Source organism: Solanum pennellii, chromosome 12, assembly GCF_001406875.1.
Source record: "Solanum pennellii chromosome 12, SPENNV200".
NCBI classification, from domain to species: Eukaryota; Viridiplantae; Streptophyta; class Magnoliopsida; order Solanales; family Solanaceae; genus Solanum; species Solanum pennellii.
In genome coordinates this window covers 52,841,151-52,852,045 of record NC_028648.1, presented here as the reverse complement: position 1 = coordinate 52,852,045, position 10,895 = coordinate 52,841,151, and the positions used below count along the sequence as shown (strand labels likewise).

Genomic DNA, 10,895 nt, shown 5'->3' with positions numbered 1-10,895 from the left:
TGAAAGTGATGAGGAACCCATAAATGGAAGGTTGAAAGAAGGGAGGTTGAGGTGTCTAGGAAGGGAAAAGAAAAGGTTGTGGAAGAGGCTCCTAGAAGAAGACCTACTACTAGGTCTGATGCTCGAAAATTGATGGTTGATGCCTTAAAGGCTAGTGCAAGATCTACGGCTGAATTTAGGAGTGCCAGAACCTTTAAAGTATCAAACTTTAAAATGCCTGAATCTGATGTTGTTGAGTTGTCTGCTGAAGAAGTTGAAAAGAAAAACAAGAAGAAAAGGTCAGGAAACACAAAAGTCAAAGGATTCAAAGAAGGTTGAGAAAACAAAACACAAAAGGAAGAGTTCTGCAAGAAAACGGAAGAGACCACAGGAACCTGGTGCCTAAAACAGGAGTGAAGAGGAGGTCAACATGCAGGAAGTTGTTGACAATTTGAGAAAGCAAGATGTGTTGGCTGGAAGAGTCTTTTATATGGGAATAATCAACTTTCCCAGCATGGACTCTCTTCATGACATGGTGGAAATTCAATCATGGATGCATCTATTCAACAGGAAATCTCCTATTCTCTATGAAGAAGAAGTGCGCGAATTCTATTATAACATTCAATTCAAAGAAGATGGGAGTATCCTCACAAGAGTAAATGACATTGCAGTGCATCTGGATGAGTGTCTACCAGGCAAAATTCTAAGGGCACCTAGAGAGAGGACCGGGTCTGTGACTGGAAAAACTTGTTCGATTGAGTTTGTGTCCTTGGTTTCTAAGATTCCCACAACAAAGGTTGCTAGGGTTTTTAAGAAGGTCATGAAGAGCGAGTACCAGTTGGTGTTCGAATTTGTTAACAAAGTTCTCCTTCCTCGGACTGAATAGAGGACTTCAGCAACTTCTGCTGACTTATTTGTGATGGAGATGTTGTGCAGATTCGAAGCTCTGAATCTTCCAGGTCTTATGCTTGAGCACATGTACAAAAGTGTCATCGAGAGGAAAGGCATCCATGGAATGGGATACGGATACTTTCTCACCGAAGTATTCAAACATTTTAAAATTCCTCTCATTGTTGGCAGGGTTGGGACTGTGAAACAAACTGTTTCAGAGAGTACCCTGGTTGAATGTGAGTGTATCGAAGGGAGAGGCAATCCCAAGAGCAAGATGTCTCAACTCATAGAAAATCAGAACTCATAGAAGATCAGGATCAACTCAAGCATGAGGTTGAGGAGCTAACTGTGCGTTTGAGTGGTAAAGATGCTGAAATTGCTATACTCAAAACTGAACTACTTACTGCACAGACGAGGGACCTGGTACTTCCGTCGTTCAATCCCTGGAGAGAGAAAATGTAGAGTTGAAGGCCAAGATTACTGCCTTACAAGAGAAGGCAATTAAAGATAACGATGCTGCCAATGCTCGACTCACTCTCATTATCCAGTCCATTTCTCATCAACCTCCTCATTCCTAGCCTGTTAAAATCCTTCCATGTGTCTTCTTTTTATGTCTTATCTTTTTGTCGTTGGGTTATCAGTTTGACTTTAATGTACTAAATGTTATTGTGGAATGCTATTTAACTTATTCCTCCGGTGTTCTAGTTATAATCTACTGTGAATGCTTTTCCTTTTCTGTTTGATTGCTATCTAGCTTTGATCTTATCTCGTATTACTGTTGACATCATTGGTTTACTGTATATCTTTTTTATGATGCCAAAAGGGGGAAGTAAAACTGGTAAATAGCTAAATGGCTGAGTTATATGTGTGAGGGGGAATACAGTAAGGGGGAACAAAGTGAGGGGGAATACAGTGAGGGGGAACAAAGCTGGAGTGGTGCCTGAGAGCATTGTTTGTCATCATCAAAAAGGGGGAAAATGTTATTTGGTGTTTTGATGATTTGACAAACTCAGGGACCTTGTAAAGGTACCAGGTTTCTTACTTGAGTATTGAAGATGAAACAAACTCAGGGACCTTGTAAAGGTATCAGGCTCCTAATGTGACGAGCCGGTTGACTGCCAGCTGGAGAAGGTACAGAAAGTAGGTGCACTCTTCCCAACGGCGTCAGAAAGTCAGACTTCTCCAACCAATGGCAAAGAGTTTAAGGAAAGTGACTTGTCCATATAAAAACCACTTTCCTAAACATCATTGGCAGTTTTTGCAACTTGACAAAGAATTTTTCATGAACACTTGCAAAGGTTATTAGCAAAAAAACGGCAGAATTATTCAAACTACAGCAGAAATCTCTAGAGAAATTAGTGTAGTTGTTTAAGAATATATTCTCTTGATCTTACATTGTAAACTATTCCTGAAACTATAAAGGAATCAGTGGGTAGTATTGAAATTCTAAGTTGTCTAGGTGGGATAGCTTAGTGGGTAGATTTATTTCTACTTACGCTTGTTAAGCAATAGAGATTATTGCTTGAACGTGAGATTAAAAACTTCTTCTCACATTTGTTGTAATCTTGTTTCACTTTTGCTTGTGAAGATTAGTGAAAACGATTGAAAATCCTGTGAGACAGGTCGTGGTTTTACTCCCTTAAGCAAGGAGGTTTCCACGTAAAATTGTTGTGTTGTTTAAACTGCATTTACTTTCTGTTTATACTTATTAGTGTGTCAAGGGACCTGGTCCATTGACTGATAAGTGAAGGCACATATTCTATCAAGCTCTAGTGGATGGATAATACTTTGAATGATTTTTTACTCATGTAATTTAAGAGGTGAAAACATTTATTTAGTAGTTTTATATAACATGCTTGCGAAGAGGAATCCTCCATCTGTCAAGTTACCTCGTATAATAAGTACTTGGCATACTGTTTCGCTATTGCAAAGAGCTTGATATTCTCTTTTCTAAAATAACTGTCGTGTCCAGGATACCTTGTACACTCTATCTATCAGCCAAACATGGAAAAATTGAAAAAGAATTTTTAGAAAATATTTTCAGACATACCAAACACACCCTTGATTATTGTAATTTTCTATATTTTAATCATGTTATATTACACAAAATTCCAATTCTTGCGGTATAATCGTTCTTGTAATTAGCATGCAAACCAGGGTAATTTAGTAAAAGGTGTCCAAATATGACCGTTGGGAGGATCATCCCACTATATTTACTTCCATTATTCTTTTAATAGCAAAACTTTGACGAAAAAATAATTTTGAGAAATTATCCAAACATACTGAGACGAAAGCTTGATAATTTAGTGTGCGAATTCTCCGAAGAAGGCTGCAAATTTCTCAATTTTGTGTTCTTCTGCTATCTATCATTCTGTTTTTAACCGCAAAAAAATTATAACTTTGTTGATCTAACTGCTTTGGAACTATGTTCAATTCTCGAATTCTAGGGTTTTTATTTGTTATGGAACATCAAAATTCGATTTTTGGTTCATCATATGAAGTTATTCTAGGGTTTTTCTTTGTTACATTAAAAGAAATTGTAGTGATCTGATCTTGATACAAACCCTAGGTACTTAGGTAATATCATAACATAACCCAACAACTCTAGCAGTGATATTTTCCCCTTTACAAATAAGAATGTTTTGATCATCTTTAGCCCACCTCTATTTATAGAGAATGAAACTCCAACCCCTTTTAATGTTAGACTCTATTCTTCATTTTGAGAGAGTTGAATAATATACTATTCACACTCTCTATTTCACTTTTTAAATATTTTATTATTATTTCTATTATTTTCTAATTAACATATTATTTTACATATAATGTCATTAGTTAAATATCTAATATTCATAATTTTTTAAATGAAATATAATATTTTAAAAAAAACAAATTATTTAATATATACTACTTTCATCCCCGACTAAAATATTTTGATTTTCTTTTTCTAATTTTCGTCAATAATATAATTTCATTTTATTATTATTCACTATAAAGAATGCACAAAATTAAAATGATAAGATGAAAATTTTAATTTTAAAATAGAATACACAACATAGTACTTTAAATACAATACATAACATAGTAATTACTTTATCACAAAAATAATTTAGTAACATAACTCCAGATATTTTACTTACTCTGTAGTGTAACATGATCAAATATAGAATACAACACTAAAATCTTCTGATAAATAGGTTTCACTTCATAAAGTTGAAAAACCTCTAGCTATTCTCATTGTATAGCTTATTCTTCAATAGTAATACTGGACACATGTATCATTCCAGATCGGCATATAGAACTAGCAACTCCACTATGTGGCTCAATCAACACTTCAATGAAGCCTTCTTTTAACTTTCAGATATATGATAAGGAGCATTAGAATGTGATTTCAACTGGCCTTTACCTCATCCATATTCCCCCACTTTTTTCTTAACAATCGCACACATCTTCATCCTCAAGCATTTGCGCAAGGCCACAATGCTCGGGGAGTGTCTTGCACTAGTACCCCACACCAACAAATACTTCACATAATTCCACCAGTCTTTTTCTTCTTGAAGTATATCCGAAGAGGTCTCTGGTTAAATCGCAAGCCCGACGCTTCCAACTACTTTGTCAATATTTTCCGATGGCCTCTGATAAGTACTACTACTTTTAAAGTTTTGATGATCTCCACACAAGTGTATGGACCCCGTCCTCTACAGAGTATGTTCGTACAAGTCATAATGCTCTATAGATGGCAAGCTGTCACTTCAGTGCGTTGGTGAGATGCTAGTGTCCTAGACCAATCAGAATGAGCGTAGTTGTTTGTACAGTGGACAATAGATTTTCATGGTTGCTATATTAAACACTCAAACAACAAAACATTCATTCATTAAAAGAGAGAAAATCAAGCCTCAAAATTGCAAGCAATGTGATATTTTCATTCCAGCTTCCTTCCTTCATTTTTCTATTTTGATAGCTTGTATTTGTGCATATATTGTAGGAATTGTTTCATTTGTGAGAGAAGTGTTTCATCTTTGTGTGAATATTTGTAACAACATAGTTAGGATTAACTTTGTTTCTTATACTCAAAGTCTATATTAATCAGTTAGGATTATCACAGCGGGAGTGTTACATCTGCTTAGTCTCAGATTTAAGTAATAGGAGGTGTTACTTAGTGTTGAGATTAGCAGGTTAATCTCGTGTTGTAAACTGTGTTTCACTGTTACTTGTGAAGTTCAGTAATAAGAGTTTTAAAATTCGTATTACGAGAAGCTGTGGTTTTACTCCCTTGAGTAAGGCGGTTTCTATGAAAAAAATTTATGTGTTCAAGCTTTACTTTTAGCATTTGTTCCTTTTATGTTGTTGACATCGTGTAGAGGAACTGGTCCTATAGTAATAAGTGGATGCATATATTCCAACAAGTGGTATCAGAACTTTACTTATCAATTTGGGTAACACCAAGAAAAGAAAATATCCTGTAGGAATGGCTGCTCTACCCAATATGTAGGAAGGACATCATCTACCAGACCACCTCGGTTCAATGAACAGTAGTACTATAGGTGGTGGAAGAATCACATTCATGACTACATTAATGCTGAGCTCCATTTCATTTTGGTGGAGGGAAAGAAGGAGAAATCAATTGCCTCCTAAATCTCGTCTGTCACTCTTAGTTCTCTCCCTCGCCTCTCTCACTTTTGTCTTTGTTTTTGTATAAGGTGAGCGAGACAGTATGTACCAATATAAATACATATATTTCTGTCCTATATGTTTATAACTATACTAATACGAATCTTTCTTTACCCAGTTCTATTTTGTATCTCTCTCTTGCTTTGTACAAATATAATGTACAATTTGCGTATATGTTTGTATAAAGCGAGAGAGAGATTTTATATATATATATATATATATATATATATATATATATATATATATGGTCAAATGTATAAAATATTCTCTGTCTGGTTTGAGATAATTGTTCAAACTGTCCTCTTAAAAGAGGTAACTATTCTAAAGTATCTTTGAAGCTCATAGTTCATGTAGAAAACGAGGTTTTCTTTGCTTAATGTAAAAATATATTTTGAATTGAGATAACTACTCAAAAGGGACCTCTTTTAAGAGGTAAATGCTCCGTACCAAATATTTCTTAAAAATATTTTCTAACTTTTCTCAAAAAAGTCCATCCTTTTTCTTCATGTAAAAATTGAACATTTAAAAAATACTTATTTCCATTATACACTTTCTCAAATTGTTCTTTACTCTCTCAAAACTTAGTTTAAACAATAATTTTTTGTTTAAAAGACTCTCAATAAGAATTCATTGAATACTCAAGAATAGGTTTCGTGCTGAAAAAATAGTCATGAACAATCAACTAAATTTTTAAATACACAATGTATGATAATTCAATGATTAGAAATATGAATTCAATTGTCTTGAAGAGTTAATGAATGTAAAAGAATCGATTAACACTTTCTAAGCCCTAAATTAGGTGTAAAATATCGTGGTTTAGGCTTAGAATAGGGGTTAAAACAACGTAGTCTAAGTATCAAATGCATAGGGGAAAGACCAAAATGACCTTAACCTTTAAATCTAATAAAGTTCCTTAAATGGGAGGTTTCACGGACCGTATGAAGCTTCACGGTCGGTGAAACTCTTCACGGGCCGTCTAGCCAGTCTTCAAATTTCACTTGCCTGACAGTGATCCAGTAAAACGAGCATAACTGTTTAGTCTTAACCTGGAATAAGGCAAACTTTAGTAAGATGCATCTTAAAATGCTAAAAAGACATTATTCAAAAAGAATATTCCCAACATATCACAGAGTTACCGATAACGAAAGTGCAATAACAAAATGGGCAAACACATATATATCAACAATTTTATTCAGGACGAAAAATTAAGCAAAAAAGAGAAAAAAGAACCCACTAGAAAGATTAAATAAACAAGTTAACAAAAATGGGAAGAGAGAAGAAAAACCATCAGAGAAAGAAGAAAAAGGCAAGTAGATTAAGGTAATAACTAAAAAATGGCATAATGCATATATTGTATCCTAAACTTGCTTCAAATTTTAATTTTGACCTTCAACTTTCATAATGCACAAACAGACACTTTAACTATTCAATTTTTAAATAAATAACCACATGTAAGACACCACGTAGAACAAAAAATGACATGTAGAAGAACATGTAGGACATCTGTGTCTATTTGTTCAACTTTATACAAGTTTAAGTGTATTTGTGCACATCCAAAGTTAAAGGGCATAAATGTGATTTGAATCCAAGTTAAGGGCATATTTATTGTATTATGCCACTAAAACATTGCTAACAATAAGGACTGTGGTGGAATAGTAAATAATGTTTCATCCTTAAACAAGAGATCTTATTTTCGAATCACGTTGAGTACCAAATCACCTTTTCGCTAATTATACTGTCTCACTATTTCGCACTAATTAATATTGCTTAAGTTACTTGCAACTTAAGACGAACTAAATATCTAACTAATTGAAAAATACACACTGCTGAAATACTAAATTGCTAAAATATAAAGGGATTAGGTTAAAAGAAATCGATCAGCATAATTTTGAATATTGAATAAGGATACTACAAATAACTCTTAATCAACTTGTCTATAACTTATTTTCACAAATCCAACTGAGAAAATGCAGGCATTTATGAGAGGCAATGACAATACAGAAACAACTTTTCACCATGAAAACAGGAAAGCAGCCACAAATCAACATCACGCTTAAAAATTCATTATCTGATAGGAGTTATGTACAATTGAAGATTGTGAACCACCTTGTTTCAACCAGTCTCATATTGAACTGCTGTCCAAACAAAAGAGCCATCAGTTTCAGGATGCACAAAGGCTATTTACAAAAGGAATACGAAAATCAACAGGTTGACATGGCAACAGATTTACAGACGGGACAGTTATTTTTGTGCTTAAGCCACTGTCTTATGCAGTCGATATGATAAAAGTGTCCACAACCCAGCTTGCCCATTTCATCATCAGCCTCATATTCTTCCTGTATTTTGGAAACCAATAAAAGATAGTTTAATTGTTAGAGAGTAAACTTTTCTTTAAAACGATGTTTTGAGACTACCAAACACAAATATATCACAAACCTGACAAATGCTACACTTTTTCTCCACTTCTGTGTGTAAATGAGAGAAATTATTCAAAGAGAAGGGCTTAGTTCTCCTAACACATTGAGTTATCTCGTTTTCTTTCAATCCTGTACTCACATATCCAATTCTATCACCGAGTTCCACCAATTCCTGTAAGCAAAAGGAACTTATCGTTAACACAAAGATAGAGTTACAAGGACAGAGAGATCCAAGGAAATGACTTACCTCATATGACATGTTATCCACATTAAGCCTCAAGCTTCGGTATCGATCAGGACAATCTGTTCTTCCTCCCATAAAACTATTCTGAAGCATCACAAACTGCAATTATAGTTCACTAAGTATCACTTACGGATTGCATATTAATAATTTAAAACATTTATCCCAACTATGAATGTTAACTTCTCAAAAGGAGGAAAAAGAAAAGGATTCGTTACCACTCTGCTATGCTACGATACAGAACTCGATAGATAACAGTGACTGAAAGCTCCTCTAATATTACTAAATTGAAAGGTTTATATAAGGTGAATAACTGAAAAATTCCACAAACTACATGATGCCATAGCCATAGGATGGGTGTTTGCTGCATGTTGTAATAACAAACATGCTTAAAGGCTTCGTCAAAATCCACTATTGCTTTAGCAACATTATATTAGTCTGGTCATTGAGTTTCTCCGCAAGTAAGTTGTCACTCTGAAGTTAGGGTACATCAACTTAAACTTGAGGACAAGTTTCTACAGCTTCACTGTCAAGTCTACTCACGTTATTCTCAGATAAGAACACTACAATGGCAGGGTAAAATTAAAGAAATGGCACTAAACTACAAAAACTCACTCACAAGACCACCAGATAGGCGAGATATTCAAAAGCACATGAGGAAACATAATTTCACTAAAGATTCTTCTGCGCAGCAAAGAGATTGTTGTTATATATAGATTAGGCAGTAAGGCAAGCGAGGAGAAACCTCAGAAAGCCCTTCAGAAAAATCAAAATGAGAATGATGCCCAAATCCAAACCAATCTGCTCGCGAGTGTGGCCTTTCCAGAGTTGCAGTATCAAGAAAAGGATAGTCTTCTGAGCCTGTCACCATTCTTTGCATAGACTGCTGTGGAAAAAAGAAAATGAAATTGCGGGATATGCTTCACTTTACCAACACATAAATCTTGTACTCAATATTCAACATATATACATTCAACTGCAGATATAATATAATCAAAAGCCACAAGTCAAAAATAGTCCCTATATGAATTCAATAGTATCAATCTTGCATTCTTGCTTCATTTGAACCCGTATCATAACAATTCACTATATATAGTCCCTCTGATCCTATTTATTAGTGCAAATCAACTAATTTTGGATATCACTTAGAAAATAGATACTTTAAGTTTATGAAAATTGAATCATTTCTAACTGCAAAAAAAAGTATTACTGTACTTAGTCACAATCCAAATTAGTCAAAAAGATATTAAAAGAATGATAGTAAAAAGAATATGATAAGCAATAATTCATGGCAAAATTATATAATAATATCCATTAATTATTACCTCCTTGGGCGTAATCTTGTCAACATCAACTCTCCCTTTAGAAGAATGGGGTTTTCTTGAAACAACAAAATCATCAAAATCACCATCAAAAAAATTAAGGGTTTTGGTTCTCAGCTTCTTCTTCTTCTTCTTGGATTGGTAATCAGCAATTGGTGCAGAGACAGAGAGTTGTGAAGTTTCCCTGCAACCCACACACCTAAATGGTGTGAAATTCTTCTTCTTTTTAGCGATGGGTGTTGTTGGCCTTTCATGGGTAGAAGAAATGGTGGAGTTTATGGGGGTTCTTTTGATTTTTTTTTCTGGGTTCTTTTGATTTTTGCTTCTGGTTTCTTTGTTTCTTGCTTGATTTCTGGATATTGTGAAGCTTCTTCCAGGCATGAGTATGGATTGTGCCATGTTATTGACGAGCGAAAGAAAGAAAAATGTGTGTTAAATCCAGCTCACTGTGCTTGGAATGATCCTCTCTAATGGTGATTAACACAAAAGGAAAGAAGAAGAAGAAATGCTTCTGAGAGAATCAAAACAATGAAACAATACAATCTATCTATTTATACAAGCAACCGAGGAAGTTCTAGAATTAAATAAAACGTCGAGTAATATATCCATATACTCTGATTCAATTGTTACTTATGTTTTATTATACGGTATCTGTTAAATTCATAGTTAAATAACACTAAAAAAAGATTCATTTTTATGTAACATAGATTTAAAGCAATAGTATCGTCACTTTATTATTGTCTTCTCATTTTGTTTTTAGCCTTATTTACTAGTATTTAATAATTAATATTATTCATCTTTTATCCTATATTTTTATAAAACTCTGATATCATCACGATCCAAAAATGGACGTGAAGGCACTCGTCTTATTCCATCAACACAAGTCAGCCTGAAACCTAACTAATATAGTGAATGCGGAAGTAAAACGTGAATAAAAGTCTAATATTATAAAATATTGTGGAAAATAAGTCAACTTAATTAACCCCCAAAACCTGATCCTCACATGTACAAGCCTCTAAAGTATTACAACTGAACCAAAAGAAAAATACAAGTCTTATATGACATTGTTTCTTGATTAGAACAAGATCATAAATATGAGTAAGAAGGTCCGCTCAAATGACAATCAACTACCTCATAAATCTCCATAAGAAGCCTCAAACAATGGGAAAGGAAAATATCACAAAGGTTCAGACTAATAATCTACAAAAAATTGTAGAAGCAAGGGGTGAGTACCAAACCCAACCTAATAGTTCATAGTTTACCTATCACCTTGGTCAACAACAATCACTTTATTCATCATCACAACTTTCACAAACAAAGCACTCACAATGCAACCAACACACATGATCAAATTCATCAAATAGAGGTAATCAAATA

The 10,895-nt window shown here is 34.1% G+C and overlaps 1 protein-coding gene across 4 annotated transcripts; it reads right to left on the bottom strand.

Annotated features, from left to right (window-relative positions):
- Positions 1-6,250: 6,250 nt before the first annotated feature.
- On the bottom strand, positions 6,251-10,133 carry LOC107005815 (E3 ubiquitin-protein ligase MBR1-like). 4 transcript variants are annotated; one of them, XR_001454945.2, is made up of 6 exons: positions 9,522-10,133; positions 8,942-9,082; positions 8,203-8,298; positions 7,975-8,127; positions 7,645-7,874; positions 6,251-6,584 (listed from the first exon to the last, which is right to left on the bottom strand). XR_001454945.2 is itself a non-coding variant. In XM_015204469.2 (5 exons), the coding sequence occupies exons 1-5, from the start codon at positions 9,915-9,917 to the stop codon at positions 7,740-7,742; spliced, it is 921 nt and encodes a 306-aa protein (XP_015059955.1). In that variant the 5' UTR covers positions 9,918-10,133; the 3' UTR covers positions 7,535-7,739. The 4 variants fall into 4 exon arrangements, 3 of the variants coding, with proteins under 3 accessions (XP_015059955.1, XP_015059956.1, XP_015059957.1); XM_015204469.2 differs by lacking the exon at positions 6,251-6,584 and having other exon boundaries at positions 7,535-7,874; XM_015204470.2 differs by lacking the exon at positions 6,251-6,584 and having other exon boundaries at positions 7,535-7,874; positions 8,942-9,079; positions 9,522-10,132.
- Positions 10,134-10,895: the final 762 nt, after the last annotated feature.

Excerpts from the sequence above, each read along its gene's own strand:
- LOC107005815 (XM_015204469.2), bottom strand. The coding sequence starts at position 9,917 with ATGGCACAATCCATACTCATGCCTGGAAGAAGCTTCACAATATCCAGA. Across the intron at positions 9,083-9,521 it reads ACAAGATTACGCCCAAGGAG|CAGTCTATGCAAAGAATGGT; the intron begins GTAATAATTAAT and ends TTTTTTCCACAG. Across the intron at positions 7,875-7,974 it reads AAAAGTGTAGCATTTGTCAG|GAAGAATATGAGGCTGATGA; the intron begins GTTTGTGATATA and ends TCCAAAATACAG.